The sequence below is a fragment of the Prosopis cineraria genome, unplaced genomic scaffold (assembly GCF_029017545.1).
Source record: "Prosopis cineraria cultivar Desert tree isolate PC_DT_omini unplaced genomic scaffold, ASM2901754v1 PC8, whole genome shotgun sequence".
Taxonomy (NCBI): domain Eukaryota; kingdom Viridiplantae; phylum Streptophyta; class Magnoliopsida; order Fabales; family Fabaceae; genus Prosopis; species Prosopis cineraria.
This window is the reverse complement of record NW_026555339.1, coordinates 7,613,622-7,641,537: the sequence shown is the minus strand read 5'-3', so window position 1 is coordinate 7,641,537 and position 27,916 is coordinate 7,613,622. Positions and strand designations below refer to the sequence as shown.

The window sequence follows — 27,916 nt, the reverse complement described above, 5'->3', positions numbered from 1 at the left end:
AAAGGATACCGCAAATTTCAACATGTAGAAAGCAGTAATTGAAGAAGTGCCAAGTATGAATTTGAGGTTATTATTTGGGGCCTTCAGGTAACATTGACAGAGCATGCTGGTCTTTAAAGTAAAACCATCTTACAATAAAATATACAATAACTGTAAGCGTAATCAATTAATCCACGTATGTAAGAATTATTTTATTCAGAGCGTCCCAATACATAAATAAGTATATTTCTGTCTGGGCTTTGGACAGTCATCATATTGTCGCCGGAGAGTGAATTTTCCCACACCTTCTCATTAATCCAACGCAGAGAAATGATTGGAATACATCCTCACAAAACCACCCTCTTTAACTCACCATTTTAGTTGGTTTTGTTGGTAGCTGTTGTGGACCTGTTTGTGCCGCCGTACTCACTAAATCTGTCCGGTTTGGTTTTGATGGTTTTTTTTTTTTTTTTTTTTTGCCAATTTGGTGTTCTCTTAACAAGTACAATTGACAATGGAGTTTTTCTTCTAGTTTCGATTGCTTCATGCGCGCATATATAATACATTGAAGGGGAATATAATTAAACACTAAGGAAGTTACAAGTAAATAATAATAAAATGCAGCCCAGAACACAAAAAGGAACAGACGACATAAATATTCTGATCCTTTGAAGTCATGCCTTGAAATTTTCTAGCGTGCCTTGGGAGTCACCGTTACTTGCGTAGAATTTATAGAGAAAATCTTTGTTCTTGAAGGGCTTGTAAATTGGAGGATGGAGTTCATCAACCAGCTCTTTTGCGGGCTCTATAATACTCTCCTCCAAAGCTCCTATGAAAAATACAACTGAAGTTCGAGCTTCTCCTGAATTCGTCACAGCTCTGTGCTCTGCACTTTTCAGCTTATTGTTACTGATCACCTGCACCCTCATTCAACATTATCATTTGCAATCAAATGAACAATGAAACAAGTTGTTTAATTTCTACTCTGAATGAAAAGTCAGGGACTATGCAATCAAGAGTGTACCATGAATACCTGCAACTGAGAGCCTATATTGACCACAATTGCATGTGGATTAGGACGGACACCAAGCCAAGTATCATCCTTCAACACTTGAAGTCCATAGACGTCATCTTGGAGTAAAAGAGTTATGATATAAGGATCAGCATGCTTGGATAATCCTAGAGTCAAATCTGGCTGGGGGCATGGCGGATAATGATTAGCCGATAGTATCATAGATTGGCTATATTCACCCTCAAGGTATTCACCATCCAGCCCAAGTCCTTCACTGATAAACTTCAAGATCCTGGAAGCCAACTTCTTTATTTCCACTGAACACACCCCAATACACTCTCTGATACAAATCAGACTAAAGCCAATAAGTAAAGAAACAAATAAAAAAGTAGACATAAAAGCATTTAGAGTTTAGAGTGTAGCATCCATTATATTACTGGTATCTCGCTGGGATTTGAGGCCATATATGCTGCCACTTCTCTAAAGGATGACATGGGTGCTTGAGACAGTCCCTCCATAGATGAACCTTCTCTGTAGCATAAGTTACAGAGCTCGTAATGAGCCTGCAATCCTTCATGCTAAAACCCTCTGACCACAAGTGCTGCTTGGTCTCTGCTGGCATCTGGAAGAACTCCTTCAACACACTTATTGTTTCATTCATTAGATTCTCCGGAATCCCATGATTGATCACCTATACTTTCAATTATCACACATTATTGCTACAATTGATCAAGCTTTTAAACATCTTATTCTTTCACCAAACCCGAAACCTAAAAAAACAGAAGTTAATGGCATGAACCTGGAAGAATCCAAACTCTTGAGCTGCCTTGAGAATTTTCTGCATAATAAGCGTTGGATCACCTTTCTCTGCTTCGTTGAGGTCAATCACTGGGAAGCTTTCACTTATAGGCACATGGACGATCCCTGGTCTTGTTTCTGGTGGAAACACGTAATCCTCCGGCACAGGTCGCACACGGCACCAGTTTGAAACAAGTTTCTCCATTGCATACGATGCAAAACAAAGAAACTTCACCTGCTCGTTCTCTCCAGATTCCTTTATTATTCTCTGAACAAATCATTTCTCTCATCCCAAGCATATTAAAGGCGGTGAAGAAGGAAAAAAAAATCTAAAAAATTAATATTTAATAGTGTAAGGCGGTGAAACAAATCTAGATATCATTGTCCCCGCCATTCCTAATCTACCAATATGCGTGTCTCATTTGAGTGTGTGTAACAGAGGAAACTAAAGCTAAAGAGAGAGAAAAAGAGTGAAGCGTGTGCTGATGTGAGAGAGAATAAGAGTGAGTGCTGGGATAACGTGTGAGCGTGTGACGGGAAGGTGAGAGAAAGGTCACAAGAATTGAGTTAGGTCCACACTTTGTGTTGTTAAGTGGTAACCTAAAGATTAATAAAATTAAATTTAATTATATTGAAATATTTATTTTATTAATTTGATATTTACTTAATTATTTTTTTATAAGAGATAATAATACATTTCGATCTAATAAGCTTAATTAAAATAATAAAAATATTTATAATTATAATAAATTTATAATAATTTTTAACAATAAAAAAATATTTTAATTAAAGTATAAATAATTTAAATTTATAATTTTAATAAAAACAACATTCAACAACACTACATTACAATAATAATTTAAAAATAAACTTAATAAATTTTTATGTATACATTCATTTTCTTAATGTTAATTACATTTGAAGCATCTATAAAAAATAAATTAATTATAATTATATTAAATAAATTAATAAAATTGGATTAGACTAAGTGGTCTGGATGTCCAATCTTTTATCTAGTTCAACCTGAAGAAATAATCTAATCTTTTTAATCTTAAATGATCAATATTTATATGGACCGGACATGACAGGATTATCTTGAATTGAATTAAGTTGGACTAGGCTGAAAGTTTTTAATACAGCCTTAGTTCTTAACAAAGTGTAAAAGAAAGAAAAACCTGGAGAGTATTGGGAGTGATTTGGAAGAATGCAAATCGTCACTCTCATCTCTCTCTCGGTCAAAGTATTCTCCCCTCATTTCTTTCATTTATCTCAAATTTCATTAATTACTTTCTCCCTTTGCATTGCTCTGCTAATTTTTTCTTTCTCCCTTCATAGCTGGGATAATGGATAGAGTAACGGCGCAATTGAAAATGACGATTCTAACCCCCTCAATCTCTTTCTTTCCCTCTGTTCCAATAATTTCACCTTCATGGATATGTAAGTTCACCGTAATTCATCTATTTTTGGCTGCTCAATGCTGTATTATTATCAAAGGGGGCAAAACTGTTTTGATAAAATGTATCATGATTGTTGTAACATCTTAGATTTTAATCACTAGGTAATATTAAATTAAATAAAGGCAATTTGGAGACAGAAGAAAAAGTTTTGAGGCGTAGAAAATTATTAAACATGTATTGAGGATCATAAATTAAGAAATAAATAATATAATTTTTAAAAAAAACAAAAGTTACCCCAAAATAAGATAAATTTTAAAGATTTAATTTCAACCTTAAGTATATATAAATAAAAATGATGAATATATGCATTTATTTATAAGATGAGGAGAAAGGGGAGTAATTGCCTAATTGGAATATATATATATATATATATATATATATATAGGTTAAAAAAAAAAAGGATTGCGTTGTGGGCATTAAATTCAGCGTACCCAAATGCACCAAACAACACACACTGTAGCGTTCACAAATTTTACGCGCGTGGCCTGTAGGTAGGTGAGGGGGAGATTTTGCTGAGGGTGAAAAATTTAGCACTTAGATATTATAATTAGATACTTCTAGGATGGTTTGAGACTTCGATCATGTTAGCATTTTAAAATTGAGAAAATAACAATTAAGTTTTAAAGGATTAATTTTATTCAAAATAAATCTCAAAACATTCTGAAAGGTCAGTTAAGTCTCTAGATCCTTGAGTAACATTTTAATATAATGAGAAATTACCGAAATACCCTTATTTGGCTGTTGAAAATTTGAGGTTGTTCCTTCTCTACTCTTCGCCCTGTTCGTCGTCTCTTCCCTGTCTCATTGCAAGCGAGTAAAGCTCTCTGTCGTCTCTTCCCTAAGCTGTCCAGTAAAGCTGTCTATCATCTCTATTCTAGTCCTGTTTGACATCTCTTCTCTACTCTGAGTGATCAGTTGCTTAGGTCATTAATCTTTGATGGGTGTGATGCATTTGCCTAGCTGAAGTGTCTGATTCTCATCAACATTCACCATTTCGATTATACAGAAATTGCTTCTTTTTCAATTTGTTTCCTTAAGTGTCTTAGCTGAAGGAGGACTATGTAGTTTGTACAAGTGAGGATATGCTTAAATGAATTTTAAGTTCGAAGTTATACATTGTACCCAATTAATCAAGTTTGCAACTTTGTAACTCTGTAATTTGTTTTTACAATTTTATTATCAACTTCTAATGTTGAAACGTATTTGTAATGTTCAAGTATACATTATACCTAATCAAGCAAGTTGTCAAGAAACTTAGGTACCCAGTTTTGCAACTATTTTGAGACAAATTTGCCACTGCTTGTCAAAATTTTGGGTGGAAGAACTATTAAATTCTTAAAGTTATTATTGTAGGACAATGCTCCAGTAATTTGCAATTGAAACACCAGATTTTACAACTTTCTTACAAATAATTTGCAACTCCTTCTTAAAATTTTGGGTGAAAGAATATTTGAATTCTTGAACTTGCAAAGCTACTAAATTATTTTAGGACATGGCTCTAGTAATTTGCAACTTACATACTAAATTTTGTAAATTCATTACAAATAATTTGTAACTCTTTCTCAAAATTTTAGGTGGAATAACTTTTGAATTCTTAAACTTATAAAGCTATCAAATTATTTTAGGATAACGCTTCAATAATTTGCAATTGACATACCAAATTTTACAACTTTGTTACGAATAATTTGCAACTCTTTTTTAAAATTTTGAGTGGAATAACTTTTGAATTCTTGAACTTGTAAAACTATCAAATTATTTTAGGACATGGCTCCAGTAATTTGCAACTAACATACTAAATTTTGCAACTTCCTTATGAATAATTTGTAACTCATTCTCAAAATTTTAGGTGGAAAAACTTTTAAATTCTTAAATTTGCAAAACTATCAAATTATTTTAAGATATGACTCCAGTAATTTGCAACTAACATACTAAATTTTGTAACTTTCTTACGAATAATTTGCAACTCATTCTCAAAATTTTGGGTAGAATAACTTTTGAATTCTTAAACTTGTAAAACTACCAAATTATTTTAGAACATGACTCCAATAATTTGCAATTGACATACCAAATTTTGCAACTGCCTTACAAATAATTTGTAACCTCTGTTCGAAATTTTAAGACAACACACTTTTAGTGATTATAGAATATATGAACTGTACATATAAGCTACATGTATTAATTCATCTAATGCATCTGCACATATCAGTTGTCCACATACAAATATTTTGGGTGAAAGAATATTTGAATTCTTGAACTTGCAAAGCTACTAAATTATTTTAGGACATGGCTCTAGTAATTTGCAACTTACATACTAAATTTTGTAAATTCATTACAAATAATTTGTAACTCTTTCTCAAAATTTTAGGTGGAATAACTTTTGAATTCTTAAACTTATAAAGCTATCAAATTATTTTAGGATAACGCTTCAATAATTTGCAATTGACATACCAAATTTTACAACTTTGTTACGAATAATTTGCAACTCTTTTTTAAAATTTTGAGTGGAATAACTTTTGAATTCTTGAACTTGTAAAACTATCAAATTATTTTAGGACATGGCTCCAGTAATTTGCAACTAACATACTAAATTTTGCAACTTCCTTATGAATAATTTGTAACTCATTCTCAAAATTTTAGGTGGAAAAACTTTTAAATTCTTAAATTTGCAAAACTATCAAATTATTTTAAGATATGACTCCAGTAATTTGCAACTAACATACTAAATTTTGTAACTTTCTTACGAATAATTTGCAACTCATTCTCAAAATTTTGGGTAGAATAACTTTTGAATTCTTAAACTTGTAAAACTACCAAATTATTTTAGAACATGACTCCAATAATTTGCAATTGACATACCAAATTTTGCAACTGCCTTACAAATAATTTGTAACCTCTGTTCGAAATTTTAAGACAACACACTTTTAGTGATTATAGAATATATGAACTGTACATATAAGCTACATGTATTAATTCATCTAATGCATCTGCACATATCAGTTGTCCACATACACAAAAGCATGAACTTAGATTTATAAAAGAGGGGTTGCTATGTACCAAAAAAATCCCCTAATACTATCAATATATATGTACAAAAACCTATATATGTTAACTAAATCTAGATTGATCTAAAACTATCCATATATGTATATCACCTAAATTCAAGTTCATGTGGTAACCCATTTACGATAACATCAACTTGGATTTGGATTTTTACACCTCTTCTGTGTACGACCTGCTTCATGACAATGAGAACAATGATAAACCTTTTTTTTGCTGATATTGAAACTTAATCCTCACACTATGAGGTCTGCCAGCTGATCGAGATGTTCTAGGAGGTAGCAAAAAGGTTTGGTTTATGAGCTTAGATATTGTCAATGCATTTAGCTTTGACATCTCATGGGTCTCAACATGATGCATGGTGCCATTGTATATTTTTTCCTATGAGCTACGAAGATAACATGCATAGTACAATATTATACTTGTAGATTACTTGTCTATAATCATCAGTACTCGTAAAAATCTGCCCGGTCCTACTAGCAAATCCTTCCACTTTGTTGCATTTAGCTTAGGCATTGGTTTTGGGATACTTTGTATCGCACATAGTAGAACTTCAAGATCTAGTGTAGCATATGAATTCCAGCTAAACATCCTGCTCTACATTTCCATTCAAATCATGTTTATTACTACCATTCACATTTATATTAGCATAATATTAATCATGTAACTATTAAAAAAACTTACCCTTCAATTGAATCTCTTCTTGCCACTATACTTTGCTGTATCTTTCCAATGATGTACACATGAGCAAAATTATCATTCAATTTCATTAATTGATTTATCCCTTTATCATCTTTAAAGTCTAAAAGAGCATTACAATCAAACTTTACTGTGTATTTCAACTCTATTCCATTTAAATCACAATTCAAGCATGATGAAATCAATATAACAAATCCTTCAAGAGACATTCATTCTCTAATCATTCTTCCATTATAACTCTCCCCATCATAATGCATTGTCCCATGCATATCTTTTACAATATCTCCACCAAAATGAAAATAACAAAAAATTTCCTTGAAACAATTACTTTTCATTATGCCTAATAATATCAACCTATAAAAAACAAAATAAAATGTAATAATATATTACTTATAAATAAGTTACTTTTGATATAAGTGATTTTTACATTAGTGAAACAGTGACAGCATTTCATCTTAAGATATGGACACTCGATGATAAATTCTTACACTTTCAGTTGCAAAATGTCGAATCTTCATGCCAAATCTTTAGAAATGTGAAATAAAAAAATCTTTCATGTTCAGTTGCAATAAACCGTTCCATCTTTTCCCTGATGAGAGCCATTTTGCAAGAAATCAGACCTTAATAGAGTAAACTTTTTTGTTTAGATGCAGGGATTTGAAAAAAAAGAAGACACACCTATCTAAATGCACCAGCACAACTCCTTGAGCTTCCTTGAATAAGTAATTAAGGCAACTCCACCTCTTCTAAGCACAACTCTGTTTTAGGAATGGTATTCTTCAATATGCAGCCCCACCACTTACATGCAGATTTCATTAATGGCGGGAAAGAGACAAATCAAAAGGAAAATGTTGGAACTGATGAGTGTACATGTTATATTTAATTATAGGGGCATTTTCATCATTTCCTTCGTAAGTCTAATTTGTGAAAAACAGCATGGGACTTAACTGATCTTTCAAAATATCTTAGGATTTATCTTAAATAAAATTAGTCCTTTAAGACTTTATTGTCATTTTCCCTTTAAAATTTTTATTTTATCTGTTTATCCCCTTAGTTTTGAGAATCTTGGTGGTAAAAAAATTAGAGAGTGACATAATTGAAATTTTTTGATTTAGTTTTATATATAAATTATTTACAAGACTTGAGATCTCTTAGCATAAAGACTTAAGATAAATGGAGACTTAAAATCAATATTTTTAAACCATTAGAGTCATGAATACGGAAAAATAGTTTATATATAGGGATATGGAGTTAAAAGATAAATTTGGGCTCTATGTTGTAGCTTTTGGAAAACCTTAGAGTAATTTTAGAATAGTTTTTTTTTTAGTTAAGAACATATAGATAGTTAAAGGATTTTTCATATATATACAAACTCTATGTGTGATAAAGAACGTGTATAACTATAAATTTATTTGTTGAAAATTTATAAGTTAATTAAATCATGTCAAGCATACTTATAACTTAACTATATACATTATTGTTGGTATTTTTTCTTTTCAAGTATGCTCGTGAATGTCTATTGATAATTTTTAATTGTTAAAAATTTATATTAGTTAAGAGTAATTTAATTCTTTTAAGCATACTTGTAATTTGAGTTCATCGATTGAGATATTTTAATTTTTAAGCATGCATGTATGTAATGTAAATTATGCATATGTGATATGCATTGGGGATAGGTTGATAAGGAAATAATGTTGATGTATCTGTAATTCAATGATGCCATGATTTGCCTCCACTTTGTGCACATGATTAGTTGTTTGAGAGCTTTAGTTCATAATACTTACCTAACTAGATTTGCTAAGGTGGAATGTGGGACAGTGAGACCTTCTTATTGGATTCTTTAAAAAGGAAATCCATGGTATGAGCTTGAGCTCTGTACATTTAGCTAGGTACATCTCAAGTAATAGAGAAACTTTGATCAATCAAGTGTGTGGGCCAAATCATAGTTAAACCCATGGTTTTGGTTAGCGATATAAAGTTGAACAAAGTAATAAGGGAGATTACTAGTATTGCATATTAATATGTTGCATCAAGTGATTATTAATGATGCCCATGACTGAATAATTCTCATAAACTTATTGGTATATCTGTTGTATATTTGTGTGGTTATAGTTTGTGTTTATATGGTTAAATTTTATATTATTGAGGCATTAAAGCTCATTTGTTTTCTTTAGTATTTTAGGTAAACTTAGAGGATCCATGGAGAAGTGTTTGTAAGTTTGGGACTTACCTTGAATAAGCCTTAAGTCTAATTTTATTTACAGAATAATCATTTGTCAGTATAAGACATGTTTGTCATTTGGGTTTGCTTTAATAAATTGTTTATTATTTATGTATAATGGATAAGAATATTGTTAGTTGAGATATGAAGCTATAGAAATTGCATAACTGATTTTCTAGAGTAAATATTTTATCATACAAGTTTGGTATCAAAACTTTTTATTAAAATAAATATTTAAATATTTGTAATTAAATATTACACTCATGTTTGCGAGCTTTAAAAAGCCTAAACCTTGTGAAATTAAATTTTTTTAAAACTTTTTTATTGATCATGGTAGACTCTTTTCTATCATGATAGGATAATGTTTATGGTTTTAAATTGTACAGTCAAATTTTTATGACTTTGCTAGCCTTTTTATTACTAGTTTAATCTTTTTCTACTAAGATTAATTTTTAAATATCTCTTTATTAGATAAATATTTTATAACTATGGTAATTCTTAAAAATAAGTTTAACTCTTTTTTACCATGATTACCTTTAAGAAAAATAAATAAATTTTAGAACTGATTTTAAGCTTTTATACCATTGTAATTATGTTTTTTGAGGAGTTTAAATTTTCTTTATTATCATGATATTTGATTACGTTTTTTGTTAGTATGATTAGGGTGTTACAATTATCATCTCAATATCTCATTGCTGATTCTCACTCATTCAACACTTTAACGGATACTGCAAATTTCAATATGCACAAAGCAGTAATTGAAGAAGTGCCAAGTATGAATTTGAGGTTATTTATTTGGGGCCTTCAGATAACATTTGCTAGCGCGCATAGATAATCAAGAAAGCAAAACTTTTGCATCTCAGTTCGTTTGATGTTCAACCCACTACAAGTTACTACGCTATATCTGATGTAATTTTGCGTGTTAGTGATATTTTCATCAAATGTTAAAATCCTACTTGATTATAATTGTTATAGATTTTAGTTCACATTCTTTTTGGATAAAAATATATTTTTAATTCTCTAACTTTAAATAAGATTTCAATTTAATCTTTTAATTTTATAAAATATTTTTTAGTGTTCTAATCCTAATACTATTAATTTCAAATGATGGTTTTGTGTCAACAATTGCTATTTTTAAAAATTAAATGTAATATGTTAAATATTTAAAAATATTTTGTCAAAAAGTTCACTGACAATATTGTTTATTAATGAAACTACTAGAAAATATTTTTTAAAATTAAATGATGAAAATGAAGTTTCGGTTGAAGTTAAAATATCATAAAAATACAAATTTGCCATCGTTTTCAAAAACAAAGAGAGATAGTATCATAATTAGAATGAAAATGTTAGATTTATATAGTTTAAATTTACTATAAACAAATTAAACATTGACAGAGCATGCTCGTCTTCAAAGTAAAACCATCTCACAATAAAATATATATTAACTGTAAGCGTAATCAATTAATCCACGTATGTAAGAATTATTTTATTCAGAGTGTCCAAATACATAAATAAGTATATTTCTGCTTGGACTTTGGACAGTCATCATATCGTCGCCGGAGAGAGAATTTTCCGTGTGGTTATCTTCTTTCTTTCTGAGCAAGTGCGAGTTCGTTCAATATTTTTTAATTTTTTTAAATTATTTACTATTTATTTTATTCGGTAGTGGTGGCTATCTCCACGTAATAAGTTCTTTTATTACTGTATAAACAAACTGAACAAAATTGAAAAGGAAATGTTGAGAGCAGAAAGAACAAATAATGGTACCAAAGAATGGTTGAAGCCAAAACAGATAATTTTTAAGCCATTTATAAGTAGAAATACTGTATACAAAGAATAACCCTCATTTGAATGTCATAATATTTAAATCTAATAAATGGTAATATTGAATACGAGATAATATGTTATATCTTAATAATATACTCCCTACCTTCAGAAATCAATAATTATCTTTTTTTTTATTATGTTTAAAAATTTAATAAATTTTTAACTTTGTTCATATTAAATATACATATTTTAATAACATACATCCTTTGTCCTATTTTATAAGACATTTGTGAAGGTGATTTGGTATCTCAAAATATAAATTATTTTTAAAAAATAATGTTTTATTATCAATAATTATCTCAATATTACCCCCTCATTATTTCACTCCTTAAATATTTCCTTTGGTTCATATTACAGGCACTTTATATATGAATTTTTTTTCCTTATTAATACAAGGTATTTATTGGGTTATTTATTACTGTTGTTCAATTTTACCTCTGATACAAATTTAATTTTATGACTCATAGCATATTATGCATCTCTAACTTTCTACTTTTAATAGGGGTAAAATTAAATTTTTTATTTTAAAATATATTTAATGAGTTGGCTATCATGATTTAATCCCAGCGCCTTATAATAAAGACAAAAAAGAGTATATTTTTTCACCCCTTTCCGATTAATAAAGAGTATTTTTAAAAGTAGAAAAAAATTAAGATAATAAACTTAATTTAATGAATTTCTTCGGTGCATGTAATTTTAACACAAAAAAAATATAAATTGAGACAAGAAAGTATAATTTCTTTCACAAAAATTTATTGAAGGATAAAAAAAGTTATGATAAATTCAATAATATAATTTATAAATAAAATTAAAATATTATTCTTTTTATCTTACAAATAATGCTAGGAAAATACAATAATAAGCTTGAACTCAAAGGTTGGGCTGATTTTTATGCAAAGCCCATACGTACCATCTAGTTATTTTTTTATTAAAAAAAAGGTAAAAGATGTCAGTGTGGGTGTCCATTAATATAAAATGTACGTACAAACAAAACTTGCACTCTTTAGTTGAAAACTCGGACACTTTGTCTGCTTTCTTTGACGCTAACCAATCTTTATTTATTAGCCATCCATTATCGTCTTTTATAATATTATAAACATCTTTTATATATTTATGCAAGTGGCTCTGACAAAAGATATAAATGAAGAAGAGAAGTGCATTCAAAATTCACAAAGGTTAAAAAAAATGTGCCTTTATTTTGTGATTCAGAAACTTTACAATTTATTTATAGAAATGCCTAAAGAAAAGATCGTATTGTACATTCAAATTTTTTAATAAACCAAGATGAGTAACCTTAAGTAAGAAGTAAAATAAAATAACTCTCTTTCGATCCCTAAATAATGATACGGATTATTACAAATTTATAATTATTATAGCATTAATATTGATAATTAATTCATGACCCAAAAACATTTATTTCCTTATCACACACTCAGGCACACTTGTGCACGCTAACCTTTTCCGACAAATTTCAAGGTATTTTTAAAATGTATAAATAATGGAATAAGAGAAAACTTTTAATCTCGACAAAATCTTAATTATATAAATATAAAATAGTACTCCATCCATTTTATAAAACATTTCTTAAAGTGATTTGGCATTTTAAAATATAAAATATTTTAATAAAAAATATTTTATTAATAATAATTATTTTAATATTATCCTTCATTGTTTTATTTCTCAAATAAATTTACCTCACTCTTTCTTATTAATGAAATGTACTTTTAAAAATTTATAGAAAAATTAAAATGATATGTTGTATTTAATAAACTTTATTTATATATGAAATTTTATTAAAAATGTTTTATAAATCAAGACGTACTAGTAAGATTTAAATTTGGTGAGCATTTCAAGTTTACTTACTCAATAAATACTTTATATGACATGAGAATAACCTTTAACGTTCAAAGATTTTGCCATAAAATATTTAAAAAGTACCAAAATTTAAATTTTTGAAGGGAATGAGAAATTTCTTGTGATGATTGTTTTAAATTTTTTTAAAAAATATTTTAATAATTTTTAAGTACTAAAATTCAATTATGGTTGATATACTTACTAAATAAGTGGAGTTAAGTCACTCAATGAATCTAAATATGAGTATAGAGCATTTTTGTTACTTCTATTACATTTATTTCCATATTTACTTTCACAACACAGAAAAAAAAATCTAAATTTATTTTATTACATTTTCTTCTTCTTCTTGTTTTCTTTAACTTCTATTCTCCGGATCCAAAATTTTCTACCCTAAAAAAATGAATTAGACTAAAATAATTAAACATGTATAAACGCGCAAATCTAAGATACATGCACTCCTGCAATAAATATGTAAATATATTAATATTAGGTTTTATTAAAAGTAACCCCACATTAATTGAGAATTAATTGAATTTATTATTTTTTCATCAATGGAATCTGGCTTTAAATTGAGTCATGGATCTCTCTCTGCGTCTCTCTCAAAGCAAATGTGGGGTTCGTTTCTGAAGAAGATCCCCATACATACTTAGTCAAATAAAGTCAGTAAAACTAAATCAACTTTACTGCACATTTTCTTTCTTCATTTTTTGGGAAACAAACACATGGGGACCAACCATTCAGGGGATCTCTAAGCAGAAACTTCAGGTCTGTTTCTGTATCACTCTTTCCCACTCCGGACTCTTCTCTCTCTGCGTTTTCTTCCCTTCACAGAAGATCAAATCTAAGCCACAATCATCCCTCGTTTCTGCAAATTTCTGCTTCTGAATCAACAACAAGAAGGTTAGATTCTTGGGGTTTTCTTAACTCCTTTTTTGACCCATCTCTGAGTTTTCCCCTTCTCTTTCTCTCAATTCCTGATTGAATCTGTGAATTTCTTGTGCGTTTTTGTGATCTGGTTTTTGAAGGAAGCCATTGATGGAGCAGAAACATGAGCTTCAGAGGCAGCACAGTGGGATTTGGAGATCCTTGAGAGATGGAGAGTTTGAAGAAGAAGAAGTTTGGGACGTTGTGAATGAAAAACCACAGTATAATAACAAGAACAATAATAAAAACCAGAGTTCCGGAATTTTCAAAACCGAACAGTCTCTTTCTTCTTCTTCTTCACCTTCACCTTCACCATCTCCTCCTTCTCTTCCTCTTTCTGTTCCCAGGCCACTCCCTTCCGCATCAAGAATGATCCCAAAATCTAACAGTAGCAAGAATATTCATACCAGCACTTATAATTCCACCATTGAAGGCAAGGTTCTTCAGCAATCAGCACCAGTGAACATCCCAGACTGGTCCAAGATCTATAACATCGATAAGAACAACAACAAGAAGAAGAATCAGAACAAGACCCTCAACAAGAGGGATTCAAGGCTTCAAGATTATGATTTTGAGGATGCTGATGAAGATGGTGGTGACAGTGAAGAAGTAATCAAGTATGGTGGAAACTTTAATGAAGAAGAAGATGATGAAGATGAAGATGATGAGTATGATGTGAAGTTACCACCACATGAGTTTATTGCAAGGAGGCTTGCAAGGACTCAGATTTCTTCATTCTCTGTGTTTGAAGGAGTTGGAAGGACTCTCAAAGGTAGGGATCTGAGCAAAGTGAGGAATGCTGTTCTTACAAAGACTGGTTTTCTTGAATCACTTTGAATTGAATATATTATTAATTATTAATTGGAGAGTCTTGAAGAAGAAATTGTGTGATGTATAGTTTGTGGTTTCAGTGTGTAGTTTCAGTGTTTGCTGCTTTAGCAATTCATGGACATTTCTGTGTTCATGGCTGTGTTAGTGAAAATAATAAGCATTCAAATTATTTGTGGTTCTGATATTTGTCAAGTCTGTGTTTGACAAATAAAATTCTCTCTCTCTCTCTCTCTCTCTCTTTTTTTGCCCTTTAACTTGGTTTTAATATTTGTCTCTCTTTCTTTTGGTACTTTTGATGCGTGATTGAATAATAAGAGCCAAAAGTGTGGCAATAATTTTTCATTGGATGGGCTCATGTGTGGAATCGAAATGTTTAGGTGGGGTGAAGTTAATTAATTAGATTATAGGTTATGTTCCCACTAGCTAATGTTCTGATTAGCAGTAATAATGGTTTTTATAAGTGAAAATTACTCTTAAGTCCTATAACATAAATAAGGAAAAGTTTCATGAAATAACAAAAGTACTATAAAGTCCTATATATCTTATGTTGAGATCCACTGTTCGTTATATTGAAATTGTCAACATTATTGAATAATTGTTTGGTGTTAAGTAGAGTTGTTAAGTTGATTGCTAAGTGACAACGATTAACAATTATCTAGTTATAAATGAAAGCTTCAGCTAAAGACATGACACTTTAAAATAAATTTGTAATTTTATAGGACTTTTTATATTTATATTACTTATGGGCATATGTGAGTGATTTTCACTTTTGGCAAAGCTAAGCACAATCTTTCTTTCTAATTGCTTTTTGAGACCCCAAGTTTTCTATCTCCATTCTATACGTGTATGTTGGGGACCCACAAAAAAAAAATTCTGGAGATTAATAGAATGAGCAACGTGGTTCAACAGGTCCGGAAATTAATCAAATTATTGATGTTGCTATATTGCCACGCTTTGTCCACGATATGACAATATAAAATGAAATAAAACAAATAAAATGGAATAGATAGATAATTTGTCGGAGGAGAGAATCTTTTATATCTGTGTACAAAAACAACAAAGATATAGTATATAGTTATCATTTTTCTCGTCAAAAAATATATAGCTATTGTGTTACGTAATAATTGTAATTGATTAAATATAATAAATATTATGTGATGTCCAAAAACTAGATTTAGCCCTGCGATGCAGGGACCAAGATGTGTTGTTAGATTTTTATAATAGAAATTTAATTAAATTTTTTTAATAAAAATATAAAGCATTTTTTAAAAAGTTGGCTGTTCAAAAGTATAAAATATTTTTATTTTTTTGAGATGTAATTATTACATTTTTTAAAAAAATACCCTATTAATAATGACTTTATATTTATTATAGGATATTTAATAAGATAAATATGAGAAGATAAGGTTAATTTAAAAGTAAGTAACTATTTTATTGAGAGATGAGAGTAGGTTAAAAATGTCTTATATTTTTAAAAAAGATGAAGTATTATTTTAATTTCATATAACAGAATTAAAGATGAGTTCTTTTGGCGTCATTTATAGGAAATAAATGTTATTTTTAATGTATTTATTAAAATTTTCAATAAATCAATAAAAGTACTTTTCAACAACTATACACTTAATATCAGTAATATCATAATCATATAATCCTCTAACTGGCTTATTTTAATAGTATATTAACACACTCTTCATTGTGGAGTTCAATATTTTCACCATATCGTACAACTATTTTTTTAGACGGTCATTATCCTTATAAATCCTTCTCCCTCTCTCTCTCCTCTCTCTCTCTCTCTCTCTCTCACACACATACACATCTCACCACAAGACTCATTAACAAAAAATTGAGAGCAGAAAATTAAAAACAAAGTTAATGAAGGCCAATTAGTAATTAATTATCATGAATAAAAAAATATCAAGTCCTTCATTATTATAGAAGTTATAGCAAATTTAAATTTGAAAAAAAAAAATTGCATTTGAAAAAAATAGGCCCCACTATTACGGTTCATTCTCCTGTTTCAGGAATAGTGAAACAATTTTGTATTTTACTATATGTACAAGATATAAGACATATGTAATAAATATTGCAAGGATCAAGTTTAATTTTTATTCAATTTCCCAACATTAACCTAGCTATATATAATCCAACTAGACACCTACAAGGAGGGCCTAAATTATTGAACCTTTTTTTTTTTACCAGCAAATTATTGAACGTTAATGGGGGAAATTGAAAGAGACTTGCGACCAACTTTATTGTCTTGAATTATTCATGGAAAAAACTCAGAGAAAAAAAAATACACTTTGTTTTATCATTATATATTAGAACTTAGAAGTGGGAGTGGGGAAAAAGAATTAGCGGTCTCTTTCAGTTTTTTATTTTGCTGCAGCAAAAAAAGATATATAATTTCCTCGAAGCTTCAACATGGACATGTTTACTTTACTTTTCCTAATTTTTTTATATATCTTTGAGTAAAATGCCTTCCACTTTCTTAAGCATGTTTAATGGTCGTATATTTTAGCTTATTTTTTTTAAAAAAAATAAGTTACCTTTAAAAATAATTAGAATTAAAAAATAGATTCCTGATTATTTTAAAAAATTACTTTAAATAGTTTGAAAATGATCTAATATAATAGATAAGAGATTATGTTTTAAAGAAGTGGGATATGTAAAGATATCATAAAATTTTAAAATAACGTAATAATAAATTATTTCGATAAAATAAAAATAAAAAATATTATAAAATTTAAAAATAACTAACTAATAATTACTTTTTTATTATTGTAATCAAATATAAAGTAATATCTACTTTTTATAAAATCTTTACAAGTCTTTTTGTAAAATTTTTAAACTACCTAAAAATTATTTATTTTTTAATCTTAAATAAATAGCCCTGGTCAAAAAAAAAATCTTAAATAAATAGGCCCTGAATTTATAGCATCTTTTATGATACATGCACACAAGTTTTGAACAAAAAGAATAAATAAAATTTATTTAAATTTTTCAGAATAGAATACAAATTATAAAAAAAATATCTAGAAAATTTTCAATTTCTAACAAGCGAGTAAAAAAATGAAACATAAGTGTTAATATTTTAATTAAATAGGTAGATTCATACATTTTGCAATATAAAAAAAAAAACAACTCATCTGATGTGATTTGTTATTTAATTTGTGTTTTATATAAATTATAATAACTAGAATACGGGTCAGTGTTTTGCATAAAGTATGCCAATGATCTTTATTCTTGTGTGCTGACATCATAGATTCGAGTTATGTCTACAAACATTTCGATGTTTGGCAAATAAAAAAAATGTTGTGCATAAAGTATGAAAAAAAAACTACAATAGTAACTGATTTGATATTATTATAATTAACTTTGTAATAAACAGGTTTGCCACTTACTAGTTTCTGGTCAAAGGAAACAGTGTATGAGATGTGAGGATTAATCATTAATAATTAGTCATTAGTCATTATAACCACCCAGATCACCGTATTATATTATATTTATATTGTACATAAAAATAAAAACAATCAGCATCTTATAAATAATTTAAATACTGTTTTCCCCACTACAAATTGTGTATTTGTCAAGTTTTTAACCCCTGTGTAAATGTTTTCTTTTGTTGGTGGAATATTCTTAATGCTTTTAAATATATACAGTTTCAAATTTCATTTATGTACTTCCTCTTTAGAAATAGTCAAAGAAATTCATTGGATAATGTCATTCCTATTTTTTTAAAAAAATTATTTTAATTTCTTTGTAAATTATTCGTTAATCTTTAATTTAAGTCACTCTTCTCTTTTTTTTTCCTGTATTAAAAAAATATAAATCAAATCATTAAAAATTAAATCGGTTATTAAACTGATCAATCCCTTGTCACTTGCTTCACTTATTTCTTTTTTTCTTTTTAACCTATTTCATTTTAAGGCAAGACTTTGTGTCAAATAAAATCAAAATTGTAGGTTAAGTGCTATTATTACCCAATTAATCAATGGCATCATACTATCAATATAATACACTTGATGTTTATCATCTAAACATAAATATTTTATTTATGTTAATATATAATTAATCTTAGATGTTTTTTAATTTTATAGAATAAAATATATTCGGATATAATAGTCCATCTGAATAACTTAGATATTTTCTTGAGTTAAAAGTCATGAATTATTTTAAAATGTTTTCCCAAAGTCTATATTAATGGAACAGTCAAAGGACATTCACTTTTAAGCCTAAGATATATACGATTCAATTTTTAAAATTCCATGTCAAGAAAAATTCAATTTTAAAATTTTAACCAAAATATCCCATATCTATTTTTTTTTTGTTTTAAATGAAGCCAAAAAATGTAAGTTTTGAATGAATTATATTTTAATCTACAAACAGTAAAATTTGACTGAAGTGTAATTTTTTTTTTAAATTTTGAGAGAAATTTATGGATATTTTAGACACAAAATATTGAGATAACTTTTAGTAAAATTCATGGAATTTCCCTATTATTTACTATTTTAAGAATTTCAACGGCATAGCTTATCATGGGCCCCATGCATGTTCATTGTAACCATTAGTTATACCTTGTTCAATAATAAAAGAAAGGGGCTATATTTTTATGTATTGCATACAGTTTTAGTTGAGTGATATGACATTTTTAAATACCATGTAAATGATAATTACTTGTTATATTTATATATTTTACATTCATGCTAGTGTTATAACAATGACTCAAACTGAAAATCAATATTTTTGTGTGCATAAGTTTGCTTATATTGAAAAAGAAATTAAATTGATTATGTGAAACTGGGAAGTAAAATTCAAGTAGTAATGAATTAATTAAGAAAATTATTTCTACCTTTTAACATAAAGAAAAAGCACAAAGTCATTTCAATTTTATAGAAATGAATACTTTGACACCCTGAGTTTTTAAAAAGTCATTTCTCCACATGTTTACATCACAAAGACGTGACCTCTTTTATTAATTTTTTTATATTAAATATTTACTTCATCAAAATAACTTAAATTATTTAGTTAGATACTTTATAAATATATATATATATATTATAATTTATTTTTTAATTTTTAAATGTGAAAATTTTTTTATATTTTAATATTTTTTTTACTATTTTTTTCATGTTCTTCTTCTTGCCTAGGTTTGTAATTTTTTGAAGTTTTAAATATTACAGGTTTATTAAATTTCTCCTTCTTTCTCTTTTTTAATCTCCTTCTCTCTCTCTCTCTTTTTGTTTTTTTATCCTCAATTAAATGGCTCGAATATCATATTAGATTTATTATATTAAGTATGTTTAAAGATAGTATACTCTATTAAAATAGCTTAAACTATTTGGTTAGATATTTTCTAAACTTATATATTTATAATCTGTCTTTTAATATTTAAATGTGAGAATTTTTTTATATTTTAATGCATTTTGTATTTTGAGATGATCATAATGAAGTTTTACCAGCAAATGAAAGCTCACTTCAATGTCATTTTACACTTTAATCACATTGTCTGAATTTAGTTAAATACTCAGTGGACAAATATTAGTGACTTTAGATTTTTGCCCCGAATAAATAAATAGTATTTTTTAAAAAAAAGAATACCACTGTTATGTTAATGAATTAATTTATGGGGGAATTACGTATAGGTTTAGCTGTTATTATGTTATACTCAATTACTTTTGTAAGAGACTTGATTGTGATTCTTTTTTAATTTATTCATAAATAACTTTATTGAATTCAAACCATAAAGGCACAAAGTCATGTAAAGTGGTATAAAAATAAGCAATAACTTCATTGAAACTTCTGAGGAAAAAAAACTTCATTGAAAAATAGATTTTTTAAAAAAATGTTGAAGAAGTTTTTGTCAATTTTTTTATTCAACTCAAACCGTCAGATAGTTGGAATAATAAGTTTTCTAAAGTTAACATTTATTCTAATTCTTTTAAAGTTCTCACACTTATTTATTGTGATTTCAACAACATTCATTTTCTCTCTTAAACCATCATGAAAATCATAAATTTTATTATAAAAGATTGCAGATCACATTCAAATACGTATTTAAAGAAGTTAATAATTATGTAGACTGACTTGCACGTCAAGTTCTTAACAATAGTCTAAATATTAAAATTTTAAACAAGTTAACTTTTGGATGCAAAAGTTTTTTGAATTTTGATTTAACTTAACTATTGTCATTCGCACGGTTTTTGTTATGATTTTCCTCATTACAAAAAAACCCCTTGCAATTCCTTTTGGCAAAATTCTCAATTCCTCTATTCTTTTTCGCAAACCTCTCCTCTATCTTCTTACCAAAAAAAAAAACTCTTTTTTCTATGAAACCCTTAAAATGTTGCATGCATTTAAAAAAAATGAAAAACATAATTTTAAATTCATATACTTTTATCTTTTATTATTTTAAGTCTTTACACTTTCTCTCTTAAACCATCACAAAAACTATAAATTTTATTATAAAAGATTGCAGATCACATTTGAACACATTTTTAGAGAAGTCAATAATTATGTGTACTAACTTGCATGTCAAGTTTTAAGCAATAGCCCAAATATTAAGATTTTAAACAAGTCATTTTTAGGGTGCAAAGCTTTTTGAATTTTGATTTGACTTAACTATTGTCATTCGCACGGTTTTTGTCATGGCTTTTCTCATTTTTTTTTAAAAAACTTTGCAATTCCTTTTGGCAAAATTCTCAATTCCTGTGTTTCTTCTTCGCAAACCTCTCCTTTATCTTCTTTCACAAAAAAAAAAAAACCTTCTTTTTCTATAAAACCCTTAAAATATTGCACGTGTTTAAAAAAAATAAAGAAAAAATATAACTTTAGGTTTCTATATTTTTATTTTTCATTATTTTAGATCCTTGCATTTTATTCACGAAAGGACTTAAAACAATAAAAAAATAAAAGTGTAGGAACTTAAGACAGTAAAAAAAAAACAAAGACTAATAGCAAAATGCAGAAATCTAAAACAATGTTTTCCAAAAATAAATTATTATCTTCTCTCTTGAAGGATGAACTGTTATAGTATTCTCTTTTATTTAAAAATTCACATTTATTTTAATGATATAAAAGGATAACCAGAAAAATATATCTTATTAATCATACAATAATTTTTAAATTGTTATTGATGAATATTATTTTATGTTAAAAACAATTACTTTACTTTGTTTAGTTTTATTAAATTTATGGTAATGCCTAAAAATATTATTTTTGAGATATAAATTACTGTCTTCAAATTATTTAATTAATCTCTTCAAATTATTTAATTAATATGAAAGTGTTACTATTTGATATGTCCCTTGTTTTGATCAATTTATTATTTACACAAAAGTAAGACAAGTGCATGGTATGGAATTTTATAACCCCCAATAAAATTGATCAAACAAGAAAGCTCATTAGAATTCATAGCTTTCAAGATATTTAATGGTACACAACTAAGAAGAAAGTTTCATTTCTCTGTGAACCAATCTCAGCAGAGTCCAGGTAAGGTATCCCATGAGAAGAAACCAGGATTTTCATTAGGGTTTGCCGTGGTGTTGACAGGAATCAACGAAGTGATAGGCTTGAAGTCAAGTTCAAAATTATCATCACCCATTATAGCACCAGAAGTTTCAATATTGGAGGCTTGTACAGTTATGTCATTGTGCCATTCAGGAACCTGAATGGTGGAAGGCATTTCAGATATCAGTGTGGAAAGATCATTCATGGATTTGCTCATGTCTGATGGTTCTGACTTTGGTTGCAGTCCTGCATATACCATATGTAAGAGTAATCAATACCACAAACCATTTCTAAAACTAAGCTTCTCTATTGTAAGACAGCTTATGCAACAATAAGCCTTATCCTAGAAGATAGAGTCGGTTATATAAATTGCACAACATCATTATGCTCTATTAACAACCAAATCTATCGAAATGTTGCAAGATAATTTATAAATATAAAAAATCTCACAAGGCCTGCTCTTCATTATCCATAGTAAATAATGTGACTTATTTTTCAAACTCTATGCAATGCATGAAGACCCATGCTAGAGGTTTCAAGAAAAATTTGATCCTGCAAAGCAATTGAGGAACCAAACCAAATGAATCTAAGATATAGACAAGACACTATCAGCAGCAAATCAATAGAATGTGTTACCTGAAGACCAGTAAACTGAGCTTTGCGGCAAATCATCCAAGCCCATATATCCATCTAGGAAACCATTTCCTTCACTGAAACTCGAATATGTCCGTTTCTTCAAATTCTGGCCAGAAACCAATACTTGAGCTTCCAGGAGAAGATCTCCCAGCAGGTCGTTATTGGATTGGGAAAATTGGTTTGAAGGGAGCTCCATTTTGGTGGACAAAATGGAAGATGAGCTTGGAACCCCGGGAACTGAAGATGATGACTCTAACGGGGACTGGAAGATTTGACATGAACTCGAATTAAATTGGGATGGAAAGTTGAGTCCATCAAGATCCACTAATGGGGTAGTTAATTGTGCATCTGGGAGGGACAAAGAGGTACGGCAACGTTTGGAATGAAGGGGAGCGATATGTAATGAAGAAGTAGGCTGGTGAGAGGGGAAGGAAAGAAAGGAAGAAGAAGACAGAGAATTGGGGTCCAAGAAAGGGGTGTGAGTGGAATAGGAGGATCCTGCATGGAAGGAAGACAGAGGATAGGGGTTCTGAATATAATAATCCAATTTCGTAGCAGTGGATCCTGTGAATGGTCGTGTGCAAGAGGTGGCTGGGGCTGCAGATGTGGTTGTTTGATCAGAATCACTGGAATAAAGTGGCAGGCCTTGCCTTTGCCGACGCTTCACCCTTGTGTTCCAGTAGTTCTTAATTTCATTGTCTGTTCGCCCAGGTAACTACACAGCAGAGAAAGAAACTTCAGGGATCAAAACCAGAGTCCATGGACAATCAAGGAACACCGCCCAGAAAAGGAAAAGAGATTAGCAAAGTACCAAACCATTCATGTTCGAAAAAATAAAGTACTAAAGACCCAAAAAAAAAAAAAAGCCGTGTATATAAATAAATCTATTAATAACAATTTAAGGATCTGGATAAAAATCAAAATTTCTCAAAAGAACCACAGAAAGAAGTTACAACTGATATTTTCAAAATCATCACTCATACTTCCCGAAATCATGACCATATCATTGACACCTTACACAATTACTCTCATCAATAAAAATTAAAAACATCTTTATAATATCCAAAAAGTTAAGTTGTAGCAATTACTTATTTCTATGGTTTTTGAGAGGTTTTTATAATATCTATAAGATCAAGTTATAATTTTAAGATGAATGGTAACTTTTAAGAAATGTAACTTCTATTTAATTATTTATGATCTTTGAGAAAGAAAGCTAATTTTGTATACTTTTAATTCTCATTGATATAAATTAGGTATCTTTAGCATTCATTTCTTCACATGCGTCATGCTCATGTCAAACAACGTCATTCGTAAATTATATCTCCTGTTCATGACTGTGTTTGTACTTCCTAACAGGTAAATAAGTTGGATTTGGATTCGGCTCAGCTTTCGAATCAGAATCAAAACCTAGGTGCAAAACAGTAAGAACAATGTAGGAACATTTAGTGTTTGCAATAACACTTACGAGAGTGGCCATTCGAGCCCATTTGTTGCCAAACTGAGCATGAAGCTCCAGAATGAGCTTCTCTTCCTCAGGAGAGAAAGCTCCCTTCTTCAGATTGGGGCGTAAATGGTTCGTCCATCTCAACCTACAGCTCTTGCCACAGCGAGCCAAACCCGTATTCCTTTGCACCGCGTTCCAATTCCCTTCACCATGCTTCGTCACATAATCAATAAGCACCGCATCCTCCGCCGCTGTCCATGGACCCTTCTTGAGGACAACCTCCTCCGCTGCTGCCGTTGCCCCACCGGCACCCTCACCACCACCATTTCCTTCGCCAACGCCGATAACCGAAGGTAACCCATGTTCATTATTCTCCTCATCGTTATGACTATTCACGTTTGCCATCTGCTGTTCCCTAACAATGTAACACCCCCAAGGCAATAATCACCAGAAAAATCGAATCAAATCGATGCCGAAAAATCTCGCAGTGTATATATATCGATCAATGATACTAATTTGAAATTGCCTCAGAAACAGAGGATTATTAGGAAGAGAGAATGCCCAACAACATCGACAACGACCTGGAGATCTGATTATTAAGGGTTACAGAGGCATTCCACTCAACCGACCGTAGAAGGAGAAAGATTAACAAGCAGAAGTGGCGATGAAGGTGAAGATGATGGTGGCGGAGGGTATCTGCGGGGCCCACGAAACAACAACCCGATCGGAAAATCCTGAATTTCGGGGTTTTCGAGGGAACATTGGGGGGAAGGAGGGGGTGAGATTTCTAGGGTTAGGTTTTCCGATTGCTTCTCGAAATTAACGGTGGTGAAGGACACACGCGCTTTGAATTGAGCTGGTTCTTAGTCCAAGTCTGTCTGATTCACTCAAACTCTGACATTACAGCAAAAAGGTGCGAAGCAACGAGGAAATTGCTGGATTTGGAAAATCCAAATCAGAAAGAACAAAGAGTGTTCATCGTCATAGCAATGGGGCTGCCAGACGTTCTTGAGTCTAACAGCCAGAGGGGACATTTGAAGCAAACACAGCTTTTATAAACCTACCAAGTTCTAAAGTTAGTTAATTCCGGTCATTGTCTTGAATTTGGAAAACTTCAGGAAAAATTACATGTGATGACCCGGAGTTTTAAAAATTCACTCTCATGCACTGCTTTATTTATGAATTATTACCGTGTTTTATTGAAATAAAAATATATTAAGATTTATTAATTATATTTAACATTTTATCTCTCATAAATATACATATTTTAATAGCAAATTTTCTCTTACCAACATTTAATAATAAAAGGGGAGATATTTGATAAAAAAAAATCAGTGGCATGTTTTATAAAATAATTTAGACCGAAAAAATTCTTTAATGACACAGATTTTTAAAAATATAAGTTGAAACATCCCGTTAGATATCACACATCTCATCAATCAGGTAAAAAATGAATCAATTTTCTTTCATAAATCAAATTTTAACACACCAAGCTAACATATGAAATGCAGTAAGAATTAAAATAAATGATTTGTATAATTCAATAATTATTATAAAAGGTTGTTAAAAGTTGCTACTGATGGACTCAATTTCATAATTAGTTCTTCCTCTTATTTCCCCTCTTATACTAACATTGGTAGACCCACAAGAACTTTGGGAGGGAAATAACTAGACAGAGAAGACACCATCAAGAGTGATGATGCATTTTTGGCATCTCAATAATAATATTTTAAGTTTTTTTTTATCATATGAATTTTCATTTTCCCCCCATGATAGTGTTCTATTTTAAGAGGAGAAAATCAATAGAAAGGTCAACAAGTGCATAACTTTCTTCATAGGAACTATGCCAATTTAACCTGTGGTTTTAGTTATAGTGTTTCTTGGCAAAACTATTCTAATTTAACTATGTCATTATAGTGTTTTCTGGCTCGACCCGGACTAATTGGGATCTAATATGGCCTGCGGATGCGAAGCAAAATAGTACACAAGGTGGGAGAAAGAAAGAAAAAAAAAAGGAAATGAAAGATTAAAAAAATTATCAGACTTTTAATTCTTGACTTTAATATTAATTTTCATGGCGTCTCATATAATAAATATCGCTTATACAAGTCTTTTAGCATATTTTTCTCTGGTTAAATTCTTCTACACGTGTTTCAAAGTTTAGAAAAGGATTTTATTAAAAAAAATTAGAGAAAGAAATGCAGCTTGGAAATTATTACGTCACTGCATCCTCATCGTGATGTAGTTAGGTTTGCCCCAGTTGTTATCTTGACTGCATCAATAGTTCTTTCCCCCCAATTTTTTTTTTGTTACAAGAATAAATGGATCTACATTTAAAAAATATATATATATATATATATATTACAGCATGAATGTATAGTTTCGTGATCTGTATAAGTTGGGATCAGTTTTATTGTTCATTATCTATAAACGTTATAACTTATTATAATTTTTTATATCATATACAGATTTTTTATATTTTACTTTTTATTTCAACAATTCCTTAAAATTCAGGTCATGGAATAACTTTCATATATTTTAAATTATGTGTGAATAAAATTTAATATGCTGTATTTATTTGGTGAAATAATATGTTTATAAAAAGTATTTATATTGTCAATGGTAAATTAAACAAAAATGGCTAAGGATTTGGAAGAGAATTAGAATATACAGTAAGTTGTGATTGAATAAAACTGTTTGCGATAGTGATATGTCATTAATCCTTTAAAGCGGGCATCTAATTATATTCCTTGCATGTCCACTTCCAAACAAGTTTGTTAATGCTATCAAAAGAGGGGGAAAAAAACCAAGTGGATGTGACACAAAATGATAATCAGGGACGAATAAAGAATTCATCACATGAGGGTCATAATTGAAATTTTATCTAAATGTGAGAGCCACAATTGAAATTTATCCAAATGTAAGAAGCTATTAGCTAACAGTGTTTTTTTACATTTTTTTATAAACAAAGTTATACTTATTTTAAAAAAATTCTGGAGTATAGTGGGACCACAGCCCTATTAGCCCCCTAAATTCGTCACTAATGATAGCAATTTGGGTCATTTAAGTTTTATTTTAGCTTTTGACTTCTAGACAAGTGTATAGAAAAACATTACTTAAAAAAAGATAACATCTTAAATAGTTTTCAAATTTTTTAAGAGATTGATTTTATGGTTGTTAGTTGTGAAAATATTTTGAATAATTAAAAAAATCTTTTTAATATGTTATAAGTATGCTAATGACATCATATAATTTAAAATTGAAAACTTTATCGCGAAATTATAAATACTATAAAAATTTCATACAGCCACCTAAACGAAAGACTACCTATTTGTGTGGCTGTAAAAACCACCTATTTAAACACACAGTACATGTAAATGACCTGATAGTATCAAATAACATATTATTTTGATTATATTTATGAGTTGTTTTTAACATGTTTTATAGAGTCAAAAAAATATTTAAGGCCTGTTTGGTTTTTATTCTTATTTATTGTTTTTAAAAATTATTTTGTAATACAGTTTTTAAAATTATTTTTTACAACAAAATGAAATGAAAATTTGTTTGATTATTTCCATTAAAAAATGGACCAATAATGATATTTATTGCAATTAATGATGACAATTAATAATAAAAATTATTCAAGATAACTATAATTTTTAATAATCAAG

At 29.2% G+C, this 27,916-nt stretch overlaps 3 protein-coding genes across 4 annotated transcripts; 1 reads left to right on the top strand and 2 right to left on the bottom strand.

Annotated features, from left to right (window-relative positions):
• Nucleotides 1–487: 487 nt before the first annotated feature.
• On the bottom strand, nucleotides 488–2,208 carry LOC129318562 (protein DOWNY MILDEW RESISTANCE 6-like). 2 transcript variants are annotated; one of them, XM_054963405.1, is made up of 4 exons: nucleotides 1,791–2,208; nucleotides 1,429–1,682; nucleotides 1,013–1,346; nucleotides 488–896 (listed from the first exon to the last, which is right to left on the bottom strand). In XM_054963405.1, the coding sequence occupies exons 1-4, from the start codon at nucleotides 1,992–1,994 to the stop codon at nucleotides 654–656; spliced, it is 1,035 nt and encodes a 344-aa protein (XP_054819380.1). In that variant the 5' UTR covers nucleotides 1,995–2,208; the 3' UTR covers nucleotides 488–653. The 2 variants fall into 2 exon arrangements, with proteins under 2 accessions (XP_054819380.1, XP_054819381.1); XM_054963406.1 differs by having other exon boundaries at nucleotides 1,013–1,331; nucleotides 1,791–2,203.
• Nucleotides 2,209–13,520: 11,312 nt separating this feature from the next.
• Nucleotides 13,521–14,828, top strand: LOC129318710 (protein S40-6-like). The gene is made up of 2 exons (XM_054963627.1): nucleotides 13,521–13,804; nucleotides 13,930–14,828. The coding sequence occupies exon 2, from the start codon at nucleotides 13,940–13,942 to the stop codon at nucleotides 14,663–14,665; it is 726 nt and encodes a 241-aa protein (XP_054819602.1). The 5' UTR covers nucleotides 13,521–13,804; nucleotides 13,930–13,939; the 3' UTR covers nucleotides 14,666–14,828.
• A 7,180-nt stretch (nucleotides 14,829–22,008) lies between these two features.
• LOC129317915 (transcription factor MYB97-like) lies at nucleotides 22,009–25,254 on the bottom strand. The gene is made up of 3 exons (XM_054962335.1): nucleotides 24,267–25,254; nucleotides 22,802–23,516; nucleotides 22,009–22,411 (listed from the first exon to the last, which is right to left on the bottom strand). Exons 1-3 carry the CDS (start codon nucleotides 24,648–24,650, stop codon nucleotides 22,134–22,136), a joined length of 1,377 nt encoding a protein of 458 aa, XP_054818310.1. The 5' UTR covers nucleotides 24,651–25,254; the 3' UTR covers nucleotides 22,009–22,133.
• Between the last annotated feature and the right edge of the window lie 2,662 nt (nucleotides 25,255–27,916).

Excerpts from the sequence above, each read along its gene's own strand:
- LOC129318562 (XM_054963405.1), bottom strand. The coding sequence starts at position 1,994 with ATGGAGAAACTTGTTTCAAACTGGTGCCGTGTGCGACCTGTGCCGGAG. Across the intron at positions 1,683-1,790 it reads AAGAGTTTGGATTCTTCCAG|GTGATCAATCATGGGATTCC; the intron begins GTTCATGCCATT and ends TTGAAAGTATAG. Across the intron at positions 1,347-1,428 it reads CAAATCCCAGCGAGATACCA|TCTGATTTGTATCAGAGAGT; the intron begins GTAATATAATGG and ends TATTGGCTTTAG.
- LOC129318710 (XM_054963627.1), top strand. The coding sequence starts at position 13,940 with ATGGAGCAGAAACATGAGCTTCAGAGGCAGCACAGTGGGATTTGGAGA.
- LOC129317915 (XM_054962335.1), bottom strand. The coding sequence starts at position 24,650 with ATGGCAAACGTGAATAGTCATAACGATGAGGAGAATAATGAACATGGG. Across the intron at positions 23,517-24,266 it reads GGGCTCGAATGGCCACTCTC|TTACCTGGGCGAACAGACAA; the intron begins GTAAGTGTTATT and ends TCTGCTGTGTAG. Across the intron at positions 22,412-22,801 it reads CTCAGTTTACTGGTCTTCAG|GACTGCAACCAAAGTCAGAA; the intron begins GTAACACATTCT and ends TGGTATATGCAG.